Here is a 26,702-nt window from a genome sequence, read left to right as displayed (position 1 = left end):
ATGCAATCCAACAGATAATGGACTGTAGCTCTTTACAAATAAAATGGCACTGTATGGTATGAAGATATATTCAAATCTGCCATAAGGTTTGAAGGTTGTGGGTTTGATTCTAGCTTCAATCCATTACATGTCAATGAGCCCATGCATCATTAGCTTTCTACCGATTTGTGACTTGGTTTATGAAAGTGTACACAATGGTGAGTATGATTGGGTGAATGTGGTGATAGTATAAAGTTCTTTACATGGCCTTGAAAAGCACTGAAATTTAGTCTATTTCAATTTACCTTTTGAATTTTCTATAAATATGCAAATAGCACAAGCACATGTACTTTAATTGCGCTGTAACTATTTGCGTGGTATGTCCTTTTGAAACAAAAGTCAAGTAGGACAGGTTATAGAAATCATCTCACACTTTTGTTTGGTACCCAGATTGGAAATTCCTTCAGTAATTAACAAAAGCCTTTACTGACAGGAAGGAGTGGAAACTTCGCTATGGTGGATGATGAATCAGGTTCTGCATGTTGTAGTTTTACAAATATGATTTGAACTGGAGAAGAAGCATGGCAGTAGTCCATTCCTTATTATCTCAAGATTCAGTTCTTCTTAATGTTGTCACACAACTTAATACTTCCACTTTTTTCTCATCTTGCAGGCCGGTGAGTCCTTCTGGACAGATGGTTGCTCCCAACGGTGTAAATGTCAAGCACCCAATGTCCTGCTCTGTAATCAATCATCATGCACTCCTGCACAAGAGTGCACCGTCAGAGATGGCCATCTAGGCTGTCACGACGCCTTGTCTACCTGTACAGTATGGGGTGATCCACATTACATCACCTTCGATGGAGCCCTGGCTCATTTTCAGGGATCATGCTCTTACATCATCACTGAGAGTTTGAGCCACAGCAGCAATGAAACTCAGTACAAAGTCGTGGCCACCAACAAACACAGAGGAAACAACCTTGTGTCTTTTGTGTCATCAATTGATATATACCTCTCAAATCATCCAGAGAGTGTTCATGTCAGACTCGGACCTAACAAGAGAGTAAAGGTAAGTTTTATTTTAAATCCAGGATTAATAAAAAACAAGTTGTCTTGTGCTAAAACTTTTGGTCTTACTCTCTGAACTCTCATCATAACAGGTAAATGGAGATGAGGTTTCTCTTCCCACCACTGCAGGAACTTTTGGTCAAGTGATGAGGCAGGGAAGTTACATAGTGTTTGATGCTGTTGATGTTGTAGTCCAGTTTGATGGCTCCAGTACTTTACTGGTCAGGATGGCCCGCAGCTACCAGAACAGAGTCAGTGGGATGTGTGGGAACTTCAATGGTGATCCCACTGATGACAAAGTTTTGCCCAATGGTACTTTAGCCCAGAACGACAACCAGTTTGGCCACAGCTGGAGATCAGAGACAAGCCAAGCAGGGTGAGCTCAGACTGCATTTGTCTACAGTTACCTGACAACATTTCAGCAATGGCAAATTTTCTTCAAAATTCTACTGACTCTAAAATCTCTTGTATTTCGAACTTTTCTAGATGCGGATCCCCTGATGAAAGTAGTAGTGATGGACTAAGTGACTGCCGCTTCATAGAAGAATACACACATCTCTGCAGAGTCATCACTAACACCAGCGGCCCATTCAGTTCTTGTCACCTGCATTCTGACCCACAACCCTTTCTCACTTCCTGTGTTTACGATCTCTGCCTCTACACACCAGCCAATGGCATGCTGTGTTCTGCTGTCTCTGCTTATGAGAAAACCTGCACCAATTTGGGTCTAAGCATTCCTGACTGGCGCTCTCCTTTGCGTTGTGGTATGTCTGTTTTGCTAAATATCAGGACAATGGGCTACTGATTGGTCGTATGCAATGTTTATGGTTTGAAATGTTCTTTTCTGATACATTTGATTCAGCTGAGATTGACCCCTGTGAACAGCTGGACTGTGCAGAGTATGAGTGGTGTGGTAAGAAAGACGGTCTGTACAGTTGCTTTTCTGATGAGCATCCTCCTATACACGACAATGAGAGCTACAGTAAGGGCAACACCTTTTTAACTTTTTGTTTTCCATGCTTTGAAATACAGAATTAACATTAAGATCTGTCTCATTTCTGGGGATCATGTCTAGGGATCCTTAATTGAAACATGGTGGGATAAGTGGTTAGATCCTAAGCATTTTCAGCCAAAAGACATTTCAGCACAAACAGATTTCTACTGTGTTTCTGTTTTATATTTGTCTAATGAAATCTGTGTTTGTTGTAGGTCCGCTCTACCCAATTTCTGGAAACACAACTCAACGAGCTCTTCATGGAAGCTCCCCTCTGATTGTCCTACAACGACCTTTTGTGTATTTTGGACAACCATACAATCAGATTTATGTATGTAAAAATTGCCTCCATGTTAAATTAAAAAACACTTACTCATTTGCTAGAAGATAAACATTTTTGCTTGTTTTTTTGTTTTTAGGTGAACCATAATGGACATATAACCTTTAATAATCCATGGGGGATACACGTACCTCAAAGTTTTCCAATGTATGGGACTATGGACATAATCGCTCCGTTCTGGACTAAATTTGACAACAGACAAACTGGTCTGGTCTACTACAAACAATATACAACTGGCAACATCCTCAACCAAGCAACAGAGGACATTAATAATTACTTCCCACAGTTTAACTTTACTGCAAGCTGGGTGTTTGTTGCAACTTGGCATGAAATGCCGTATTGGCTACATAATAATTCAGTAAGTTTTCTTCTTTGAAATATATGATGGGTATGCTTTTATCTAAATACCAAAAGTAATAAATTATTTATTTTTTCAGCGAACAACAGTACAGGCTGTCTTGATCTCTGGAGGCCAATACTCCTTTGTACTGATGAACTATGGGAATATATCTCCAAACAGATGGAACGTACAGGTTAGAGCAAAAATATTCATGTTATACAATTTTAAATCTTTTCTACTTCCCAATTTTCACTCTAAATGTAAAATACTAACACAAGTTTAAAATGTGCTCATATTAAATACAATTCTGTGTGTTTTAATATCCCAGGTTGGATACGACACAATTAATTCCACTCACCATCTCACTGTTCCTGGATCTTTCTCCAGTAACGCTTCAGGCAATTATTCAGTTTTCAGCCACAACAGTAACGTCAATGTACCTGGTCGCTGGGCTTTCCGACTGGATCATGGATCAAGAGGCTGCACTTTCAACAGTAAGACCAGTAGTCCTGCACCAATGGACCCCTTCCTTTAAGAACTTGTGGGGAATAATCCCCCCATGGTCACATTGAGACCTCCAGTAAATGAACAAGAAATAGGATTAGTAAGGCCGTACTTCTGTTTACCATGGGAATTTAGTTGGTAATATGGAGTAAAATAATTGCAAAAGAGCATTAGGAGGATGTTTAGAACATTTTCAAAAAAGGTTTCTGAGTATTTTCTGAACTGTTGAGATGAGATTTTGAGAGAAATCTTGACTGTAAAAAAATGTTAAGCTTTGTTCTGTTTTCTTTTTTGGGATTATTTTTAAAGATCTACCTGTTGAATTTGGCAACTCTTTCTGGAGTGACAGCACCTGTGCTCAGAAGTGCACCTGCACCAACCAAGGGCTGCAATGCTCCAACAATCCCTGCTCCTTCTCCCAAATCTGTCGGCCAGCTGCCTTTCAGTACTCCTGCCAGACAGTGCAAAGACGAACCTGCAGCATCAGTGGAGATCCACATTACTACACCTTTGACAACTCAGTGTTTCACTTTCAAGGCACATGCACTTACGTTCTGTCAGAGCAGTGTCAGAACGGACTGCCCTACTATAGAGTGGAGGGGAAGAACGAGCATCGCGGCAGCACTCATGTTTCATGGACAAGGCTAGTCAAAGTCTTTGTCCATAATGAAACTATTGAACTAGTTAAAGGATATCAGGGTCAGGCCAAGGTAACAGGAGTCTCTTAGTTACTTTAACATATAGCATGTATTTTTTCTTTGTTCATATTCTAACAATTTTTGTTACCATCTTTACAGGTTAATGGAAGTTTTGCAACAGTTCCATTTTCCCTCAGAAACGACTCTATCCAGGTTTATCAGTCAGGTTTCTCTGTGATCGTTAGCACTGACTTTGGCCTGATGGTGTCTTATGACATGTCTTCATATGTCCAGATCAGTGTGCCCTACACTTACCAAAATAGCACATGTGGACTCTGTGGAAACTTCAACAATCGCCCTGGAGATGATTTTCGAACCCGTCAAGGTGAATTTGTGAGCTCTGATGTAGTTTTTGCCAACAGCTGGAAAGTATCCGGAGATGATGAGCCCAGCTGTGATGTTCAGTGTTCAGGTCTGGCCTGTGCCGGCTGCACAGCAGCTCAGACAACACTGTACAGAAACTCTGAACACTGTGGTATTCTGGAGAACAGTACAGGACCGTTTGCTGCATGCCATCAACAACTCCCTCCAGGATCTTTTGTAGATAGCTGTGTGTATGATCTCTGCATCAGTGGAGGGTATCAGCCCATTCTCTGCCAAGCCCTAAATGTCTACTCAAGTCAGTGTCAACAAAATGGGATCCAGCCTCAAAGCTGGCGGCGTTCTAGTTTCTGTGGTATGTCTGTCAGTTACAATTTTAAAAGTAAGTGGTATTAAATATTCAAAGTTTGAGAATAAATGTTTCTTGTGTTTAGAAATCCCCTGCCCAGCCAATAGCCACTATGAAGCCCAGGGTACAGGATGTCCACCTACATGTGTCAACCCCAATTCCACTGACAACTGCCCCCTGCCTAATCAGGAGAGCTGTGTCTGCAATTCAGGCTACCTCCTGAGTGGAGGGGTCTGTGTCCCTCATGCTGACTGTGGCTGCAGCTTTGAGGGTCACTACTACCACTCAGGAGAAACTGTCATACTGGATGCTGACTGTGGGAGGCGCTGTACATGCAGCTATGGCTCCATGACTTGCAGCTCTCACAGCTGTGGTCAACATGAATCCTGCAGTGTGGAGGATGGAGTAAGAGGATGTACACCAAACAGCTTTGCAACATGTTGGATCAGAGGCCCAGGATCATATCATACATTTGATGGAGTGATGTACCAGTACCCAGGAGCATGTCGCCTGACCCTTGCCAAAGTTATGGGATCCTCTAATCACTCGCAGTTCATGGTTACTATGGAAAAAGTTCCACAGGGGCTGCAGGGTTTCTCCAATGTGCTAAAGTTTGAGGCAGAGGGAACACAAGTTGCTATTGAGATGGCAAGTACTAGCACTGTTAAGGTGAGTGATAGAAATCATTTTCTAGAAATAGAACAAGTAAATCTGTTTTGTTTAAAGATTAGTAATTATAACTAATATTTTATGACATTTTGCAAACAAAGCAAATGTCACAAATAGCATAGCTTTTAGATTTTGGTCTTCATATGATTATATATAATTAACCATGACTTAGTAAAATTACAATGTTCATAATTTCCACAGCTTTATTACATGAATTATATAATTTGTCTTTTAGTACAGTAAGATTCAGTTTTTTTATTGCAGTACTAGTAGATTCAGATTTTGTTGGCAATTTTTGGAAAGAAATTTTCCCCAAACTGAAATATTCCTCTTTAATTATGATTATTAACCTGGGCTAAAAAAAGAAAGATTTCTAAAGAGGACTAAAGTCTCAAGTCATTGATGTAACTAAATTTGGTAAATCTATTGACATAAACAGGCTTAGTGTACATATTGCAAATTGTGAGATAATCCTGCATGAAATAATTTTTATGGTTTGGTCAGAACAACCTGAGCATGTGTTAAAAAGTAAGAACTTAAATTTCTAACATTTTATCAGCTCTACTGAATCAACACTCTAACTGTTGTGAGGAATAAGATATTCTCCATATGTCTACGAACAAATTTTCTATGAGTAGGTATTGATTATATCTGGAAGCTTTCTATAGTGACAAAAAGTGCAAAAATTAATTTCTATATCCGTTTTGAAATATTTTGAACATCTACCCCAATAACTTTTCTAAAAAAAAATTTAAAATGTGTTATAGGTTGATGGGCAGCTGATCAGACTGCCATTCAGCTCTGGGTCCAACAGAATCCGCATCTTCCAAAGCAGCACTCACAGCGTCATCCTTCGCACAGACTTTGGTGTAACTCTGCAGACTGTCTGGCCTCACTCTGTCCGTGTCACTGCACCAGGTGTCTACAGTGGTTCATTAGGTGGACTTTGTGGAAGCTACAATGCTGACCAGTATGATGATTTCCGTACACCCAATGGCACTCTGGTCAGTGACTCCCAGGTGTTTGGAGACAGTTGGCGAGATGGCTCCCTGGCAGATCACTGTGTGGAAAACAAACCTCGTAACTCCGTAACTAATTTCAATTCCACTGAGTACTGTGGAGTTCTTACTTCACCCACTGGACCATTTAGATCATGCTGGGCTGCAGTGAACCCATGGCAGCAGGTAGATGCATGTGTAGGAATCCTCCAAGGCTCCAGAGATCCAACATCAACACTATGTGAGGTCCTACGAGATTATGCACTGATGTGCCAACATAACGGTGTATCCCTGAGACAGTGGAGGAATGCAACTGGCTGTGGTAAGTTCTAGAACCACATTTGATAGAGATGTGTTTGAAATGAACATATTCATCACTTTTTACTTCTTTCACCTTTGTGCCTCTCAACAGAACTAACCTGTCCATCAAACAGTCATTATGAACTCTGTGGAAGTTCATGTCCATCTTCCTGCCCCAGCCTCTCCTTCCCCTTCACCTGTGACACTCAGTGCCAGGAGGGGTGCCAGTGTAATGATGGGTTTGTCCTCAATGGTAACCAGTGTGTGCCTCCAACATCCTGTGGATGCTTTCATGATGGACGCTATCGGCAAGCTGGTGAACAGTTCTGGGACGGGGAAGAATGTCAGAGCTTTTGCACCTGTAATGGTGTAACTGGTGTAGTCCAGTGTTCCCCAAATGCATGTGGCCCTCAGGAGTCCTGCCATGTTGTGGATGGTGAGTTTGGCTGCCATCCCAATCCTCATGGCACCTGCTCTGCCTCTGGAGACCCTCACTACCTGACCTTTGATGGCAAGGCCTACGACTTCCAGGGAACCTGCCGCTATGTTCTGGCAACAGTTTGCAATGACACTGTGGACCTTCACCAGTTTTCTGTGAAAGCAAAGAATGAACCGTGGTTTGGACTGCCAGTTTCTATCACGGCTGAAGTTGCTGTTGATGTCTTTGGCTATCAAGTGCGTATGTTGAGAGGCCACCGGGGTACTGTGGAGGTAAGTCAAGCTTTGTCTGATAGATTTCTCAATATGTTTCAAATTGTCTAAAGTTGATTTGAAAATTACTTTTGAAAAGACTTTTAAAAGCTGAAAGATTTCTTTTTGGCATATTACCAAAAAACTGTTCAGCTCTTAATATCTGCATCAGTACTAGTGTAAAAACATCAGTTGTGCATCTTCCTTGAAATACTTTACTTCTTCACAGGTGAATGGAATGACAAGAAACCTTCCAATTGTCCTCAATGGAAGCCTGTCAATGTTTTTAAGTGGATCTCAAACATTTGTCAACACAGAGTTTGGACTGAGCGTCATGTATGATGGAAGTAGCACAGTGTCCATTTCTGTACCCCCAAGCTACAGGTAGCCTATATACTTGTGCTTAAATTTATAGCTCACATTCTTTTTATTCTTTTTTTCTTAATTAATGCCCTATCTAGGGCTGTTACATAAGTATATCATCATTGCTGATTAGACCAAATATTTATATGTATCTTGAGATAAAACTGTTTCATCTAAAAATATATAGGCTGTTTTCTTTTTCATTTCTTGCCTCTCTGTCCATTGTTTTAGTGTATAAACTTTGATTCAGTCTTTCTTATCTTGAACAGAGGAAACATGTGTGGACTTTGTGGAAATTTCAATGGAAATCCAAATGATGACTTCCACACTCTAAGTGGAGCATCATCCAACTCAGCAGATGCTTTTGGAGCAGCTTGGAAGGTTCCTGGGAACTACACCTGTAGTGACAGCTGTGGCTCTTCATGTGCACAATGCAAGAATGACCGATCTGCCAGGGCCCAGTGTGAGGTGATTCAGGCAGCTGACGGTCCCTTCAGCTTCTGCCACGAGGAGGTGGATCCAGCACCATATTTCAGAGACTGCGTCTTTGATGTCTGCGTGTCGGGAAATCGAGGCAGTGATCTTCTGTGCAGGGCTGTAGAGACGTACGCCAGTGCCTGTCAGTCTGCTAATGTCCGAATCTACCCTTGGAGGCAAAACACCACTTGCAGTGAGTATGGAAGGCTGTCTGCTATAAAAGTAATCAATGAAATAAGTGTTTTCCTCAAAAGTGTCTTGTTTTTACTTGTTTTAATCAACTTGTCCTCCTTTTCTTCTTCACATATGAAGGAATTGTATGCCCAGCCAACAGCCATTATGAGCTGTGTGGAACAGACTGTGGCCACACCTGTGCCAGCAGCATCGATGCTGCCTGTGACCATGTTTGCTCTGAGGGATGTTTTTGTGATGAAGGTTTTTCCAGGAGTGGAACAAGCTGTGTCCCTGTGGAAAGCTGTGGCTGCCAGCATGATGGATTCTACTTCAATGTAGGTCATTTCTGTTATGATCGTGTTTCTGTGTAGTTATTTTTAGAGTTTTTTGTGTTCAGTTTGCTTCCTGTGTCTCCGTCTCTGCGTCTTCCCCGTTGATTGCTTCCCAGGCGTGTCTCGTTCCCTTGATTACCCTGTGTGTATTTAGTCCCACCTGTTGTCTGTGTTTTTCGTCGGGTCCTTGTCTATTGTCAAATGTATGTCGCAAGTTGTCTATGCTCTCCAGTGAACTGCTAAGTCCAGGTTTGTGTTCGCTCTCATTTCTTGTCCTGTAAGTCAGTTGCTACCGGCATTTAGCTGTGCGCTTGACTCACTGCCGTGCTGCCTGCCTTAGACTGTTTCTGAGCGTTATCATTAAATTCATAATTCTCATCACATCCTGGGTCTATCTGCGTTCTCTCCTGACCACCAACCACACTAATCCTGACAGGTACAATTAAATTTATTCTTGATTATTTAGCTGAGAGTCAGCACATAAGAGTCAATGCAACTTTTTCAGAATAGCTATGAAGATCATTTAAGGTGCTGCATTTCAAGTCAACTACACAAACATAAAGCCTCCTTGTGGGACATCTCCTGAAAGTCGTTATCTGCCAAAATTCCCAAAAAATATTTATGCACCTCCACAAGTCTCCTTGGTACAATTTCTAGGTATCTGAAAATGGCCTGTTCTTATAATTATATACAAGGATAGTTCTGTTTCTCAGAGGCAGAAGATGCTCACTGAAGCTGGGCTGAATGGCCACTAAGAGAGGAAGCAGCCATTGGTACAAAATTAACCTAAAGAGCAGAGTATAATTCGGCATAATTCCAAATGCAACTCACCATGAAAGGACTGGTGCCCTGTTCCAATTAAAATGGTGTAATGTGGAATGAACATAAATGTTTAGACATCTTCTTTAAAGTGTGAAAGTTGGGGCTTTAATTCTAGCTTCCACAGAGACATTTCACACATTTGTTTGGTACCCAGTCTAAAAATTCCTTCAGTAATTAACAAAGCCTTAACTAACAGGAAGGAGTGGAAACTTGGCAAAGGTGAATCAAGAATCTGGTTCTGCATGATGCAGTTTAGCAGCTTACTGTTGTCATATACTTTCACTATTCTTGCAGGCTGGTGAGTCCTTCTGGACAGACGGTTGCTCTCAACGGTGTGAATGTCGTGCACCCAATGTCCTGATCTGCAGTCCCTCATCATGCACTCCTGCACAAGAGTGCACCATCAGAGATGGCCAGCTGGGCTGTTATGACGCCATGTCTACCTGTACTGTATGGGGTGATCCACATTACATCACCTTTGATGGAGCCCTGGCTCATTTTCAGGGATCATGCTCTTACATCATCACTGAGAGTTTGAGCCACAGCAACAATGAAACTATGTACAAAGTCGTGGCCACCAACAAACACAGAGGAAACAATCTTGTGTCTTTTGTGTCATCAGTTGACATATACCTCTCAAATCATCCAGAGAGTGTTCATGTCAGACTCGGATCTAGCAATAGAGTGAAAGTAAGTTTTATTTTAAATTAAGGATAAAAAGCATTTTTTTGTTTTAAAACCTTTCATCTTTCTCTCTGAACTCTCATCACAACAGGTAAATGGAGATGAGGTTTCTCTTCCCACCACTGCAGGAACGTTTGGTCAGGTGATGAGGCAGGGAAGTTACATAGTGTTTGATGCTGTTGATGTTGTAGTCCAGTTTGATGGCTCCAGTACATTACTGGTCAGGATGGGCAGCAACTATCAGAACAGAGTCAGTGGAATGTGTGGGAACTTCAATGGTGATCCCACTGATGACAAAGTTTTGCCCAATGGTGCTTTGGCAGAAAACGACAACCAATTTGGCCACAGCTGGAAATCGGAGACAAGCCAAGCAGGGTGAGCTGAGACTTCATTTTCCATAGTTACCCTAAAAATCTCAACCATTGCAAACATTTTTTCATAAATTGACTGTCTCTAAAATCTTTTAAATGTCTAATGACTTCTCTAGATGTGGATCCACTGATGAGAGAAGTGGTGATGGACTAAGTGACTGCCGCTTAATAGAAGAATACACAGAACTCTGCAGAGTCATCACTAACACCAGCGGCCCATTCAGTTCTTGTCACCTGCATTCTGACCCACAGCCATTTTTCACTTCCTGTGTTTACGATCTCTGCCTCTACACACCAGCCAATGGCATGCTGTGTTCTGCTGTCTCTGCTTATGAGAAAACTTGCACCGTCTTGGGTCTAAGCATCCCTGACTGGCGCTCTCCTTTGAATTGTGGTATGTTTGTTTGGTTCACTACATTATCAGAACAATGAGATGTTAATTGATCATATGCAATGAACTTCACTTTGTCATTTGTGATATCATCAATTCAGCTGAGACTGACCCCTGTGAACAACTGGATTGTGTGGAGTATGAGTGGTGTGGTAAGAAAGATGGTGTGTACGGCTGCTTCTGTGATGAGCACTATAATAGATCCAACAATGAGAGCTACGGTAAGGGCAAAACATTTTAAACATTTTATTATTAAGAGGTAAATGTGTCTTCTAATCACATAGCATCGTCAAACATGGTTTGTTCACTACTTTATAGTTGGTATTTTCCAGGTTTCAAGCATAATCTTTACATCAGTTGGTATAGTTGGTCTCCAAACGTCAAAACTATGAACTACGGTCACACATTGTTTATGAATTAACCTGAACAATATCTCAAAGGGGAAGTGAGTGCCATTGAGTCTGAGTGCCCCATGTTCTGCGCCTCCATTGTCGAGGCGGCTTATGAGAGCTGTGGCCGCAAGGTTGTCGGGGCCAGTCATGGCAGCAACCCTCAAACCTGTTGGTGGACACCTTCGGTGAGGGATGCTTTCAGGCTGAAGAAAGAGTCCTATCAAGTCTTTTTGGCCTCTGGGAGAACAGAAGCAGCTGATGGGTACCGACATTCCAAGCGGCATGCGGCACTGATGGTTGCCGAGGCAAAAACTCGGGTGGGGGAGGAGTTTGGAGAGGCCATGGAGAAAGACTTCTGCAGGGCTTCAAGACGACATTGTGGGCTGGTGGGCAGAATACTTTGAAGACCTCAATGCCACCAACATGCCGTCCATCGAGGAAGTAGAGCCTGGGAACTCTGGGTCGGGCTCTCCAATATCTGGGGATGCGGTTGCCGAGGTGGTTAAAGGGCTCCTCAGTGGCAAGGCCCCGGGGGTCGATGAGATTCGTCTGGAGTTCCTTAAAGCTCTGGATGTTGTAGGGTAGTGATGGTTAACACGACTGCAATATTGCATGGACATTGGTGGAAGTCCCCCTGCATTGGCAGACCTGGGTGGGGGACCAGAGGGTGCACTTTAATTACAGAGGGGTCACATTCATAAGCTTCCTTGGCAAGGTCTATTCAGGGGTCCTGGGAGAAGAGGATCCATCGTATTGCCTAACCTTGGATTCAGGAAGGGCAATATGGTTTTTGTCCTGGTCATGGAACTTTGGACCAGCTCTACACCCTCAGCAGGGCCCTGGAGTGTGTGTAGGAGTTCACCCAACCAGTCTGTTTTGTGGACTTGGGGAAGGCGTTCGACCGTGTCCCTCAGAGAGCCCTGTGGGGTACCAGCCCCTTTGATACGGGCTGTTAGGTCCCTGTATGACCGGTGTCAGAGTCTGGTTCACATTGCCAGAAGCAAGTCGGGCTAGTTTTCGGTGAGATTTGGACTCTGCTGAGGCTGCCCTTTGTCACCGATTCTGTTCATTGCTTTCATGTACAGAATTTCTAGGCGCAGTCAAGGTGTTGAGGGGATCCGTTTTGGTGGCCTTAGGATCGCATCTCTGCTTTTTGTGGATGATGTGATCCTATTGTTTTCATCAGGTCGTGATCTACAGTGTTCGCTGGAGCAGTTTGCAGCCGAGTGTGAAGCAGCTGGAGTGAGGATCAGTGCCTCCAAATCCGAGGCCATGGTCCTGAGCCAGAAAAGGGTAGAGTGCCTTTTCCAGGTCATTGGTTATGTCCTGCCCCAAGTGGAGGAGCTTAAGTATCTCGGGATCTTGGTCACGAATGAGGGAAGAAGGGGATGGGAGATCGACAGGCAGATTGGCACAGCATCTGCAGTGAAGAGGGCGCTGTACTGGTCTGTCGTGGTGAAGAGAGAGCCGAGTCAAAAAGGAAAGCTCTCAATTTACCAGTCAATCTACATTCCTACCCTCATCTACGGTCATGAGCTTTCGGTCATGATTGAAAGAACGAGCTCACGGATACAAGCGGCCGAAATTACTTTTTTCCAAAGGGTGTCTGGGCTCTCTTTAGAGATAGGGTGAGAAGCTCAGTCATCTGCTTTTGATATTCATGTTTTTATTAGTTGCTTTTATTATTGTATGCTTTGATGCCTTTGAAACTTAAGGTGTTTCACTGATTGAATGTAAATGACAATTCTTGCAAATAGTGCTGCTATCTTATCAGGTCCCCCTTGAAATGGAGATTGTAGACTAGCGGTACTCAACGTGGGCGGTACAGCTCCCCAGGGGGCGTTCAGAGGATGGCAGGGGGCGCTGGCGGACATTTTTACAAAAGGGGGGTGCTGGGATGCCTTTGGGGGGCGTTTGGTCGAAGGTAAACTTTACACCTTAAATGCACAACAATACCAGTTTAGACTTCGAGCAATTTGGTAAAACTGTATTGTGTAACATTAAATCATGCTTGGCCGCAACTGCATCGATGGCTGCTCTCCTTCTATTCAGTGTTTGTTAGCTTCTGTTAGCTTTGTGGCGCAGCTCCGTTCTCCTGCTTCTGGTAGCTAAAATCACGATACCCTCACTGTGTATCCCTCTGAAAAATGAACCTATTTGAATAAAGAAATCCCTCCATGGGTGATACCTCGATAGAGAGCGTTCATTTTATAGCGTTAACACCGGTGCTGTAAGTGGTCCGGTATGAAACGGGTGATAGAACAACACAGCACTTTTAAATTTCAATAATCAGAATGCAGAAATTGTTTCCGTTGCTTTAAAAGGTCTATGTCGGTCTGCCTTTTCCCCATCGATACGCTTCCCGTCCGCCCTGCACCTTAGGGGCTTAAAAAAAAAAAAGATGCGCACATTGCGCAAAACTCCGAGAATCCGATGCTGAACAGTGAAAAAATCACCACATGATGTGAAACACATGACAATTAGGCGGCGCAGCAGGTGATGAGTGAAAATTACTGATGGTGAGCGTCAATAAGTGATAAAATAAATCTAACAGGAAAGAAACTAAAGTGGACATAGCAATAAACCAAGAAAGGGTAATACTAATCAAATGAAACTAAATGGAAATTAATGAAGAACAAAATGCAAGAATAAACTAAGAAACTAAAGTAAATACAGAGGAATAAACTGGTATGGCAAGACCTTTCGAGCAATAATTAATACAGAGGACTGTATGGCAAGAATAAGCAGACACTATTTCCAGATAAAAGGTAAAATAATATTGTTGAAGTGCCATGGGTTTGTTGAGACCACATCTAGTGCTGAGAATAAATATATCTTACAGACCATAACAGTAAAGAACTGATCACTTATTTATGTTTTTAATTAGATTTGATATATTTATTTCTTCAATATTATTTTTCATGTCAGTGTTAATGTCATGAGGCTGATGACTCCATGACACTTTCAATTTGACTCATTAGGATTTGATTAAGAACCAGATTTGTTCTTTGTAATTTCTGTCCAGTAAAACTATTAATCTATAATCAATAGTCAGGTCTATATAAAGATATAATCCATGTTTCTGTCTCATATTTGTATGGAATTAAAAGGACCTGGAACTTTTGTTTTTCCACTGAAAGCTCTGGTTTGCACAATAAATGCCCTGTGGGTGAAGTTTTATGGATGATACTCTGATGTCCCATTCTCCTGAAGGCAGCACAGAGCTGCAATACCAGAAACTGACAAACACTGAAGAGAAGAAGAGCTATGATTAATGTAGTTACAGTTCTATCCATGTTTTAATGCTGCAGAGCTCAGTCGTTTCGCAAATAGTTCAAAGTTTAAACTGGCATGCTGTACATCTTTTATCTGGTCATTTTGTGGAATATTTAACAACTAGAAAATGACACAGAATAAGAATATTTTTTCCACTCTGATTGGCTGCTGTTAGGCCTACCAATTTTAACTTGAAATGTTCATTAAATTTTTCGTAGACGCCTGTGAAAATAATTTCTATTCCCATGACTTTTTTGTTCTCTGGGAAATTATTTTTGATGATAAATACAGAAACAAGCATAAAAATCAAAACATCTACAATAGTGATAGTAATATTAATGATAAAATAATGGTCAGTGCAAAGTAACCTGCAGATTCTTTGGTGGGGGGCGGTGAGGGACCTGGGTGAATGCTAGGGGGGCGCTGGCCCAAAAAAAGTTGAGAAACACTGTTGTAGACAGGTTTTTTTTTTCATCTGAGTAAATAAAACTTAAATGTTTCTGTCTTTGGTTGGCAGATGCAAACATTGAATGCTCTAGCAGTTCTGGCACCATGTCAGTATCTCGCTGCCAGCTGTTTGAAGCAGGCTTCCACTCCAGTGCTCTCCATCTCCGAGACAGCTCCTGCAACGGGACTCTGCAGGACGGACAACTTGTCTTCCATTTTGACAATGACGACCATCTGTGTGGTACAACCCTTATGGTAAAGTTAATGAATTAGAACATCTTCTCTAAAGCTTCAGTTGTGTTTCTTCAGTTGATTGATTCCATTTTGTCATTTCACTTTTAGAGAAATGGAACTCACTTCATGTATGAGAACAGTATTCAGGGGAATGTGACCCACCATCAGAGGAATCTTCATCTGCGTTTCTCCTGTGTTTACCCTCTGGCTCAAGCTCTGTCAATGGTTGTGGACATCAACCCTGTGGAGAGGTCTTGACAATTTTCTCTGTTTGCTTCCTTTGAGCATTGTGTCCAATTACACTTCTGTTTTAATTGATTATTTGTAATGTAATCCTGTAGCCAAATTAGAGTATCTTAGCCAGCCGATCAGATACATTTAAGGGTGGTCATAATAAATGCTTATTCTACAGCATTCTGAGGAAGAAGCTTCCTGTTGGCACTGGATCGTATCGTATGAGGATGATCCCCTATGAGGATGAAGGTTTCCTCTCCCCCTTCAGCGCTAATGGACACATAGAAATGGATGTCGATGAGATGTTTTACTTGGAGGTGCGAACAGAAGGGGTGGATCAGCATCAATTTGCCACCGTTCTGGACTCTTGCTGGGCCACGCCAGTCAACCAAGCAAACTACCCTGTCCGCTGGAATCTCATTACTTCGCAGTAAGTGAGACCATCTTGTTGTTCTTTTGAATTTATTTCAGTGTCTTCTTGTTGACAGTCTAACTGATGCATCTACTTCTGCTTCACAGGTGTCCTGATCCAGATGATGGAACCGTAGAGGTGATTCAGAACGGTGTCTCCACTGTGTCTCGTTTCTCCTTCAGGATGTTCACCTTCACCAACCACACACAGATTTACTTGCACTGCAGTGTCCACTTATGTCTTTTGAGAAGCAACAACTGCAGAGCTGTGAGTTTCATTGTGTGCTTTTTGTGGCTATATCATATATGATCAAGTTGAACATCTTCAGAGGCATAAAAGGTTGCTGACTTGCTTTTTTTTCCTTTTTTTTTTTTTTTTGCAGCACTGCTACTCGGATCACCACATTCTAATCCGGAGGGACGTATCTTACCATGACTCTGGAGCTCTGTCAATTGGACCACTGGTACTCGGGCCACAACCAAAAACTGGTAAAGTTCTATCACACCTTCATTTCTTTGTAAAGACAAAGATAATATTGTGTTTTATTAACAAAATCTATTTACATCTCCTTTTTACATAGGTGGACTAATCCAAAGAAACGGTGCTTCAGGCCATCTGGCATCAATTGTTACCCTGATTGTCAGTTTGCTGATGACCAGAATTCTGGTCAAATGAGATCAAAGAATAATCATACTTTAAAATCCAGTAAATTTTTGTTTTGCTATTCTTTTTGGTAAAAGGTGCTTTCTGGGTTTTGGTTTGTACTCATAATTATGCAAAGTAAATGTGATTTTCTAAAATCTGGGGCACCATTGTGCTTTAGATCATTTGTGGGACTAATGCAATGTTTGTTTTTTTTCTGTGGATTTTTTTATCATTAACCGTTGGCAAAATTAGAGATGATAAAATATCAATCGTGTGCTTGAATAAAACTAAGGATATTTATATATATGAATATAAAGCTAATTAATGCTTACGAAAAGATCTTAAACTGTCAAACTGAATGAAATTAAGAAAAATTTTCTCATTGTTTAAATTATATTTAGGGATGTTTTGTGTGGTGGGTAAAATACTCAATTAAAAAGGGGATTAATAAATAATTTAAATTAAGCCTTTCATGCTTTTTCCTGTTGATAAAAGCCTTAAACTATGTTTTGGGTCTGACATGTTCTGTATTGTATTTTATTCAGTTAAGGATCTTAACAGCTTGTTGTTCTGGGACAGCTTGTAACAACAGTTGTAAAAATGGTTTGGTAAATATTCTCATTAGTCTCATTAGTGGTTGGTAAACATCTGTAATTAGACACGATTTTTGTCCCTATAATATTTAATAAGCTGTTAGAATTATATCATTTTGTTTTTCCCTTATAACTCAGGATGAAGTTGGAGATCTGGTCTTCAGCCACTAGATGGCGGTAGAGCAAACCTAATCTGACAAAGATTACCAGCAGATCTAGCTAAACCCAGTCCTTGGTACTAATATTTTTAAAATGTGATGTTTATGTGTTATATACATGATGGGGTGAATATGTATGCTTTTTCCTTCTTCATCTGATCATCTGTCCTGTGAGTAGCTCAGTTGACTGAATGCAAAATAGAAGAGTTTAAAACTCCTAAGTCTTCTGTCAAACCTACTTACCATTTGGGACAAGTTCTGTCTTCTCGTTTATTCATCATCTGCTGCCATGGCATCACTTGGTCATGTTCTCCTTGTGAGACGATACTCCTACATGGGCTGTTCAGCACTTTGCATTGCCTTGTTGCTGAAAATGTGCTATATAAATAGAATTACTCTTACCTTACCTTCAGACAGTAGATTTAGTAAAAGTAAGCGAAAGTAACCTATTTTTTGTTTGTATTTAAAACATATTTACTTATCATTAAGTATAGGTTCTGAAGAGAAAGTGAGATGTCCAGTACAAGGGAAAGACAGAAAGAAAGCTGAGAGGGAAGTCGACTATGCAGGCATGTGAAGGGGAAAAGGGGAAATATGAGTGACGGCTTGTTGACTTTTACTAGCTGCTGAGGACCCAGTGGATCAAATTGGATTCCCTCATGAAGTCTCCTGTGCGATGTATTGAAAGGGTCAGCCAGGGTACGTCTGACGTTTGACCTGCTTATTCCCCATTTACCGGACCTGATGTCAGCCCTGTTGATCACCTGCGAACGGCTGCAAAGAGAGTGGTGAAATCTAAACTTGAGACTTTGTTGTAAAGCCCATACATTTTCTCTCCTTCCATTAATAGTGGGAATAAATCACACATTCGGATTTAAAAAGCACAGTCCAAACCTTAGTGGTATTGCACAGCTGATAATATGCTACAAGGGTATTTTTTTTACCTAGTCTTTGGACAGGACCGAGTACTGAACCTTGAGGAACCCCACTGCTAATAGTGTAATGTTCACTTACATGCCTAACAAACACAACAAAGGACTTGTGTTAAGTTAAGAACACCATAAACCAATTTAATATTGTTTTTTTTATATATATATCCTCAGTAAGACTTTGACCTTGTCAGAAACATCTCTAAGACCAAGAAGCAAAAGGTTATCAGAATCTTAATTTGTAGTTACATCATTAAGCATTAAGATGAAAGCTGGTACCATGCTGTTTTGGGCCCTCAATCAGATTTTAACACTTGATGATGATTGTTTTTGTTAAGGCAATCATTTAACTTATGAAAATTCTTGAAATGTCTGTCTTCAGTAGCGGCCTGGCTAGGGAAGGTTTTGGTGAAAGAACATGGCTTCATTACTGCCATGTCTGAAGGATAATAGTAAACTCGTGCAAATATAGTACTTACTTGTGTAACCGGATCCTCTCTGCGTTGTGCTGGTTTTATTGAATGATCAGGACCGTGACCGTTCTTAGTTTATTTCTGACGAGAACAACAACCTTGTTATAGGCCACCCGCTGCAAGTCCTACACAAAACAAAAGTTAATCCTGCCATTTCACGATCGTAGGTTCACTTAAATATTTACATTACATTACACATCTCCCCCGCAGGACAACATGACAAAAGGGGAGGGTGCAAACAATTTAAAGACAATACCACAGAAGAAGAAATAAAAAGGAGGGGCTTCCAATCTTAAAGTAACACGGTTAAAACAATAAAGTTTTTAAAAGGTGTTTCAGTCAGGTAAGGGACAATACGAATAACCAAAAAAACAAAAGAAGCATTTTCTGTAATTATAACATTTGTTACACTTGCTCCAAGAAGCTTGTAGAAACTGAATCTAACTAGCACCATAAGATAAATTAATGCTATTTAGAGAAATAATCATATTGAAAAATTTTGCTCACAAGAAAAACCAAGTAATTCAGTGCTGCTCTTCAACTTTCAATAATAAAAGAAACTATAAAGTTTGAGACAGTGGTCCCACTTCTACCATGTAGCGCCGGTAACAAGCTATATGGATTTTTACGCCCTAGCCTTGTGCTTGGTCAGAATATGATACAAATAAATATAACTTACCAAACAAGGTAGATCCCATTATTTTTCAATAAAATACAGAAACGTGGCTCCAGTGGTCAGGGTGGTGGTAGAAGTCCCAAGAGAAGCCGGAAACAGAAGTCACAAAGTGACGCCACTCGCAGAAATTAGTTTTTTTTAAAATTCTAAATTAAGATTTTTTTATATATTTATTTAAGTAATATTCTCCTTAAAGTTACGTTAACCAAATGTAAGAATAAATCCAGTGGACATTAGAATTCAGACATATATAACCATTATTTTAATAGAGAGTGCATAAGTGCAGAATTTAAGTTTTGTATTCTTATTTTATAAAAATGACACAGATGTTCAGATAAACTTTCAGAAGTGCAAACTTATTCTAACGACAAAAATTGAGATTTTGTGAAAAATAGTAACCACCATGAAGGTAGACATTAAATCTGTTTAAATAAAATCACAGCAAAAACATTTTTTCTGTAGTGAGGGAATGTTAAGAGTGTTAAGACAACGTTTGGTGCCACATCCGGACATTAGACAGTTGAACATTAGCTTGTTAGCTGAGTGAAGTAAGAAGCAATGCCAAAATTATGCACAACTACACCCTGCTAGATAATAATAATAATAATAATAATAATAATAATAATAATAATAATAATAATAATAATAATAATAATAATAATAATAATAATAAAAAAACAGAAATGCTAAACCTTCATTTATGTTTAGCATCAAGGCTAAACATAAATGGAGTTTGTGAGTTAGCCACACAAGCAACGCTGCTCCAACATAAAGCTTCACCGCTTTATGTTCAAGCAGCAGCCAATGAAGAGTAAAAATAAGGCTAATTTCATTAAGACAAAAACATAAATTCAGTACTACCTTTGATGTTTTCTGGTCATGATCCGTGTTGGAGAAAATATTTCCATTCGGCTCAGTAATCTGTTGTCCCCGATTTTTGTAAATCCCACAGATTCTACGGACTCCGGAAATTTTGCGCATGCGCACAATGCTGGCCGCGGCTATGTGCCACTCCGTTTACAAAATGAAACCTAGAGGTGTAGGTGTTATTCATTTTAGTTCAGAGCGCAAAGGGAAAATAACACGGAACAATCGTTTAAGAATAACTGAATCCACTTTTTTCCTCGTTCTCGCCGCACAGACGTGTTGCCATAGCAACTGACAACAACGCCACTACATGCTTCAGGGTTAAACACCAAAAAACACTCAACATTTTCCACACAAAGAACAGAACATTCATCCCCACAGTATTACATTTTTAGGCTCCATGTGTGTTTTTGTGATCTATGGTAGATAATTTGAACACATAATCTACTGTCAGAGTTGGTCGCCTTTTTTAACACGCTGAATTCCACATCACATCTACATGTTAAGGTTGTCAAAGTCAAACAATATATATTTTTTCTTTCTTAATTAAAACTTTTTCCTCACCTTGTTATCTAGATGTAGTGTTATTGACTTTTACTGGTAATGTAAGCAGTAAGCTTTAGGAACAGTAAGCTTTGAAATATCTGACACTGATGAATTGCTTTTAGTCATATGATATGTAGGGACGGTTTCCTGTGACATACTTAGTGATAATTACGTAACACAGAGTTGTTGACAAATTAAAAGAACATAAAATTTTGGAAATATGTCAAAAGAGCGCTGTTGGTCACAGGTTTGACTGAGTCTTTTTATATATATAGTATACCACGCTGCATGGTCCTGGGTCAAGCCTCATGACCACTCACTGTTTTGAAAGCAGTTATTTGATCATCATCTCTGAGTTCAGAAGACTGCATTAGCTGAACTGTGTAACTATGGCCCAAAGCCAAAAGCAGTTCTTTCTCCTTCGCTCTCCTTCCTCCACCTCCTGTTATTATCTACAAACAAACTTAGATCATGTTTGAGAAAATCAAAGCCTTATTCAGTTTTCCGGTGATTTATTTTGACCCAGTTGTGTAAAGTTTTCTGAGTATTTTCAATTTACTTAAAATCCTTTTAGCTAATTTACTTGCTCGCTCTAATTAGGTTTAGCCCAGGAATAAGGCCAGGGGCTGATGGAGCAGGAGACTGGACGCAGGGTAATAACCTCTCTGCTTTTCTTTTCCAATGTGTTACCATGTTTCTCCACCCCCGCCACCACTCCACCTCGTTACTCCCTCCAACAGTCACCATGGACTGTTTATCGACTGACTCTTCTTCCTGTTTGTGGTACTAAGAGGCTGAAATTAGATCTGCATTGGCGAGGATTTGAGATAAATTGGGCAGTGGATCGGTTCTAACTTCATTTTATCTTGGTTTGTCAAGCAGGGAGAGCAGGATAGCTTTTTATGATGCATCAGATAAAAACAACTCCAGACTGACATGAATAACACTAGGCCGAGTTTTGGTCTTCTCAGTTCAGGAAGCATTGCATTTAATGAGCTGACGTGATCACAGCAGAGCAATTCTCTTTGCAGAAATTCAGAGAGCTACGGGGTCACTGATAATCATATATGTGGCCCTGTGTGGTTCCCCCAGGTTGGGCAAAACAGATTTACTCCGGGGTAATTGGTCGCTCCCATTACAACTCCCATGGGAGAGGGGCTTGCTCCTTCGCTTCTTTGTACAGTTTGGAGTTTGGGGTGTGGATCTAACTCTTTTCAGCCTCCCACTTTGATCTAACTCCAGTCCCTGACAGCCGATCCGGTAGCTGAACCTGACACTAGGTCCTGCCTCTGTAGAAATCCAGAATGGGAAGAGAAGTGCAGGTCTGAGAGGAGGGCAGCTGAATGCCGAAGTATCTGGTGTTGTATGCCAGACAGACACCGTGACCCTTACGGTTAAACTCACTGCAGGAGGTCACGGCCTGAAATAAAGGATAGAAAAGCCTGTAGGGTTAACAAAAGTCTTAATTTTTACTACTTTCATTGGTTTCTGCGTATTTGATAGATATGATAAGAACATTTTTGGAGATTTTGGACTTTGGCTTATAATTTATATCGACAGGATGTTCACATGTGACCGCTTCCATTTACAGAAAGTTTAATTAACAGTGAAGTAAGCTGTATCAATTTAGTACGTTATTGTTGAAGTGATTAACTATATATTTTTTATACATAATTCAAAACATAAAACATGTTTGGTGTAAATTAACTGTGGACCTACTGCCTCATAAACATGTTTTAAACTTGAAAAATACACATTTTCTATATTTTGAGTAGTTCTCACACTTGTGGGTTTGTTTCTCTTCCAACTCCAACCTCTTTGAAATATCTAAATATATATACAGCTCTGGAAACATTGAAGACCCCACTGCACTTAACCCCATTGAAAACCTCCTGGCTATTCCACCAAATACTGATTTCTGAAATCTTCCTGAGTTAAAACATTTCTAAATGAATATGAACTTGTTTTTTTATTTGCATTATTTCAGGCCTGGAAGCACTGAAGCTCTTTATTTTGTCCATTTCTCATTTTCTGCAAATAAAAATAAAATTTTTGCTTGGAATATCAGACACATGTGGTCAGTAGTTCATAGAATAAAAAGAGCAATGCTCATTTTACTCAAATACATACATATAAAATGTAAAATCTGAGAATTTTAAGTGGTTTTTAAATCGTATATATATGTAATGTCTGCTCAGACGCTGAAAATAAGTCGTGATTGAGTGATTGGGTGTTTCACTAGGTGAGTGAAGTAAAAAATATTTGTAAGTCAACACAAAAATAGTTCACCGCTCATAAAATCCTCTTTTTTTTATTGCCACCTCTCTCATCAGACCTTAATCCTGTAGAAAACCTGCAGGATGATCTGCAGCAAAGCTTTCAGGCAAATTTCTCTCTCTTTTTTCTTCTTTATTGTGAAAATGTCTTTTTGGATTTACAGCCTGTGCAGATTGCACCCCGCCTACAGATCAATGGAGGGCCAACCGGCTGCAAGTAGGAGGAATCAAGTATTGACCATGATGTTTTTCTAAATTATTTATGAGGCAGCAGTACATTTTCTCTGGCTGTAATGTTTGATGCATGAACCTTATGTTGGACTCCTGTTTGCATCCCGGTAGTCTTCTCTGGCTGCATTTATCTCCGCCTTCAAGTTCGACCCCAATCAGTCATAAAGGTTTTGGCATTGCCTTATTCTATTATTATGTGGCTCTGACTTAATGTTTAATATGATGAACTGAAGGAGAACATATATATTCACGCCTTTTTAAACCTGATACAGATTGTTGTCATGGTTCTAACAAACCAAGTCTAACTCCTGTGGCTTGTTGCGACTTGAAGACACAATAACTCAAAATAATTTTCCCCCACTGATGCCAAAGAGATTGAAGAACAATAGTAAATGCCTTCACATGTGATGCTACAAATATTCAGACTTAAGAGACTTCTAAACACCTATAGACCTGTCCAACTTTGTGTTGCACAATGATCTTATTCAAACAGTTACATTATTATCCCAACATCATTTGCTTTTTTTTTTTTTTTTTTTAACTAAGAAGTGTTTCAACATCAACAGCGTGTCAGCTTGCATAGCTGTAAGCATCTCCTTCTGCAGTTAATTACCAAACATATACAGAATACTTTGACATCTAACGAACTTTTCATAGTTTTGCATTTGTATTTTTCCTGCAGGGGATTGTGTAAGTATTGCTCTCCTGCACATGGAGCTCACCAGCATGCAAGAAACCCATTCTATTGGAGACATCAGTAAGTTAAGACTCTGCATTAAACTGGATGAAAGCCTTTTAAACGAAATCCTTGAAAACACTGTTGTTGTGTAATGAGTTGCTTGTTTTTCAGCCACCTTTGCCCTTGTCAATGCTACTGGTTCGGTCTGACATTTTGTTCCTACAGAAAAGATCAAAACGCGCCTTGCACTCTTGACTCGAGTGATTCCCAATCCAGTTTAGGAAACATCACAAACAGACAAGCCGCGACAGATTCTGCCTCAGGTCAGCAATGCAGCGCGTGTTGACCCACTAGGCTCCTATCTGTCATCACAAAACATGAGCGGGCTTGAGTAATACAGTGAAAACTGTCAGATTCATAAATACTGAGAGGATTTACTGTAAATCTACATCAAAACACAGTTTAGACGAGTTTTAGTTGCATTTAAAAGCCAAAAATGATTAGAATTATAGCTCGACATGGGCTGCATGTTAATATATTGGAACACTAGTACATTTATTTCAATATTTAAATTAAAAAAGTCATAAAAGATGGGGAAAATGTATTGTCATCACTCAAACTGGTACTTTTTTATTCATGTTAAAATGTATTAACCCTTTATACCCTAAATTTAAATGTCCGCCTGGATATTTTTACTCATTTTAATTGTACGCAGTTCTTTAAATGTCCTGTATTCATAACAGCTGGAATTTTCAATATCAAGCAAGTTATTTTCACAATTTACTGTCTATTCAAAGATGCTTCTGTATAAGTGACAGTATCTGCTTCCTTTATTCACATTTCCATCTCAACAGGGAACAATATCATGTGATAACAAACGCAACATTGGATTAAAGTACATCCGAGTGAAGCTCTCGTTCCGGGATCTGCAGATAAACGTGGGAAAGCGCCATGTCCTGCTAGAGAGCGCTATCTTTTTTTAGGAGTACAGTAATTTGCTGCTGTTAGCCTTTTCCGCATCCAGAGTGCAATATTACATCACTCCATTATTTAGAAGCCATATCAATGTGACATCATGACCATCACTCTATACCTGCATTCACCACAGAGACAAGTTGCTGCAATCAAAACCCGAGCCCGTGTATTATATGAGACGCAGAACATTGGTGCTTGTCCTTGGTTGTTCTGATGACTGATCAGATTTCAGGCAACAGAATATGGCGACCAAAGTTTCAGTTTGCTGTATGTTTTTGCTCCTAACAGCTTACAGTAGATTCCTCTGGCAGTATTTTGCTTAAAAAATGAGCGGAGAGAGGTTGACGTCTGATGGGATTATGTTAAGACGCTTCTGAAACTTTTTGCTTTACTTGATTCACAGTCGTTGAAACAAGTTATCTGATCTCACTACTTATCACTCAGATAAGATTTTGCACTAAATGGTTGCTTGCCTACATAAGCACCACACTGAAACAAAAAGATTATTCTTTATTGTTCATCTTCTTTAAATGAAAATGTAAAGTCAGCTGACCATCTGAATGAATACTAGGGTAGAAAAACTGCATAACTGTGTTCTACAAGTTAATGCTAACACCAAACGTATAAGTCTGAAGAGGTTTAATATATGTGTGACGGGGTTCTCTTATGACTTGGACAAACAAAAAAATGACTGCCCAAGGCCAGAGATCACTTTAGTGAAATTTATTTAGCTCTTTAAGTCAACAAAGATGGCAGGTGCAGAATATATACAAGGACGTCCAAGGCAGATTTAAAAACAGACAAACAGCATCACCTTCACTGTGACCTGGCAGGAGTCTATCCACAGACTGTCTCCCTGTGGCGCAGAGCCCTGCTTTTAAAGCCACAGGCTCCGCCCACAGAAAGAGCAAACAAGCAAACAAAAACAATGAAACAATTACTTCTAACTCAAATGAACTCTGAAAGTAAACAAAGTAATAAATAATACCAAGGGGAAAAGAAGAATATATAAATAAACTTGTGATTAAAAATACAATAATCAATTTAATAGAAAACACTCAGTATGATCCGACGACGTCACTACGTCATCACATGACTCCCTCCTGGCGCGCCACAATCCGGAAATAACTCGGCTTGAAAACAAAACCGGGAAAATGTTTGAAACTGAAAACAGGCTAGGATGGACATGCTAACGGAAGCAGGAACACCGCGTGGGCACCACGATGAACCACGTCAGTTTAAGCTGTAACAGAAGAAAGTTAGCGATGTGTGCGGGCGTGCTCGCATGTTGACACGGACTCATAATTAAGTCCCGGCTCCTCCGTCACAATATGTATCACTGTAAAGATAGTGTGATAGCTATTGAAAATATTGATTTAGAAACACAAAAAGATGTGAAATATTTAGAAAAAGACACAGAATTGAATGAGTGTTGATTTATGCGGTGCTTTCAAGAAATTGCACAACAGAATCCTCTTCTGTCCATCTGGTCCTGATTCTGCAATATCCAGCTTAGCAAAACTGCCTCAGAAATTATTGCAAAATGTCACAACCATGAGCCATGACTGGTAATATTAATGAATCTCATGCAACGCAGTGTTGAAGCTCTGTATGTCCTGATGATGATTCACTCACCTCAGCATGCTGAATGCTTGTTTTCTGATAAAGAAGCTCATAATTTGTATCGTTTGTGTAAGATTTAAGGTGGGGTTTTTTTCCACGTTTGATGTTCGCAACAGTCACTTCAGAATGAGTAAAATGAATGATGCATGCGGATGCAGGTTAATTGGCTCAA

General features: G+C 40.2%; 1 protein-coding gene and 1 long non-coding RNA gene across 2 annotated transcripts in view; one reads left to right on the top strand and one right to left on the bottom strand.

Annotated features, from left to right (window-relative positions):
* The window catches only part of LOC103461597 (IgGFc-binding protein-like), a 38,392-nt gene extending 21,823 nt beyond the window's left edge, over nucleotides 1-16,569 (top strand). The window contains exons 31-56 of the mRNA XM_081600152.1: nucleotides 653-1,048; nucleotides 1,140-1,423; nucleotides 1,534-1,811; nucleotides 1,910-2,029; nucleotides 2,257-2,372; nucleotides 2,461-2,739; nucleotides 2,819-2,914; nucleotides 3,050-3,215; nucleotides 3,535-3,935; nucleotides 4,023-4,599; nucleotides 4,679-5,262; nucleotides 6,030-6,582; nucleotides 6,673-7,271; nucleotides 7,480-7,634; nucleotides 7,883-8,283; nucleotides 8,403-8,599; nucleotides 9,713-10,108; nucleotides 10,194-10,477; nucleotides 10,590-10,867; nucleotides 10,966-11,085; nucleotides 15,050-15,234; nucleotides 15,322-15,464; nucleotides 15,626-15,877; nucleotides 15,967-16,126; nucleotides 16,242-16,347; nucleotides 16,440-16,569. Of these exons, the coding sequence (XP_081456278.1) occupies nucleotides 653-1,048; nucleotides 1,140-1,423; nucleotides 1,534-1,811; nucleotides 1,910-2,029; nucleotides 2,257-2,372; nucleotides 2,461-2,739; nucleotides 2,819-2,914; nucleotides 3,050-3,215; nucleotides 3,535-3,935; nucleotides 4,023-4,599; nucleotides 4,679-5,262; nucleotides 6,030-6,582; nucleotides 6,673-7,271; nucleotides 7,480-7,634; nucleotides 7,883-8,283; nucleotides 8,403-8,599; nucleotides 9,713-10,108; nucleotides 10,194-10,477; nucleotides 10,590-10,867; nucleotides 10,966-11,085; nucleotides 15,050-15,234; nucleotides 15,322-15,464; nucleotides 15,626-15,877; nucleotides 15,967-16,126; nucleotides 16,242-16,347; nucleotides 16,440-16,534 (7,221 nt within the window). The 3' untranslated portion in view covers nucleotides 16,535-16,569. The remainder of the gene's footprint in view (nucleotides 1-652; nucleotides 1,049-1,139; nucleotides 1,424-1,533; nucleotides 1,812-1,909; nucleotides 2,030-2,256; nucleotides 2,373-2,460; nucleotides 2,740-2,818; nucleotides 2,915-3,049; nucleotides 3,216-3,534; nucleotides 3,936-4,022; nucleotides 4,600-4,678; nucleotides 5,263-6,029; nucleotides 6,583-6,672; nucleotides 7,272-7,479; nucleotides 7,635-7,882; nucleotides 8,284-8,402; nucleotides 8,600-9,712; nucleotides 10,109-10,193; nucleotides 10,478-10,589; nucleotides 10,868-10,965; nucleotides 11,086-15,049; nucleotides 15,235-15,321; nucleotides 15,465-15,625; nucleotides 15,878-15,966; nucleotides 16,127-16,241; nucleotides 16,348-16,439) is intronic.
* A 1,381-nt stretch (nucleotides 16,570-17,950) lies between these two features.
* LOC103481348 (uncharacterized) lies at nucleotides 17,951-20,359 on the bottom strand. The gene is made up of 5 exons (XR_014084955.1): nucleotides 20,195-20,359; nucleotides 19,337-19,451; nucleotides 18,664-18,782; nucleotides 18,200-18,273; nucleotides 17,951-18,029 (listed from the first exon to the last, which is right to left on the bottom strand). It is a non-coding gene; the product is annotated as an uncharacterized LOC103481348 (long non-coding RNA).
* Nucleotides 20,360-26,702: the final 6,343 nt, after the last annotated feature.

This window comes from Poecilia reticulata, chromosome 19 (assembly GCF_904066995.2).
Source record: "Poecilia reticulata chromosome 19, P_reticulata-male-v2, whole genome shotgun sequence".
In the NCBI taxonomy this organism is placed as follows: domain Eukaryota; kingdom Metazoa; phylum Chordata; class Actinopteri; order Cyprinodontiformes; family Poeciliidae; genus Poecilia; species Poecilia reticulata.
Note: the sequence above shows the minus strand (reverse complement) of the source record. Positions and strands in the feature narration are given on the sequence as shown.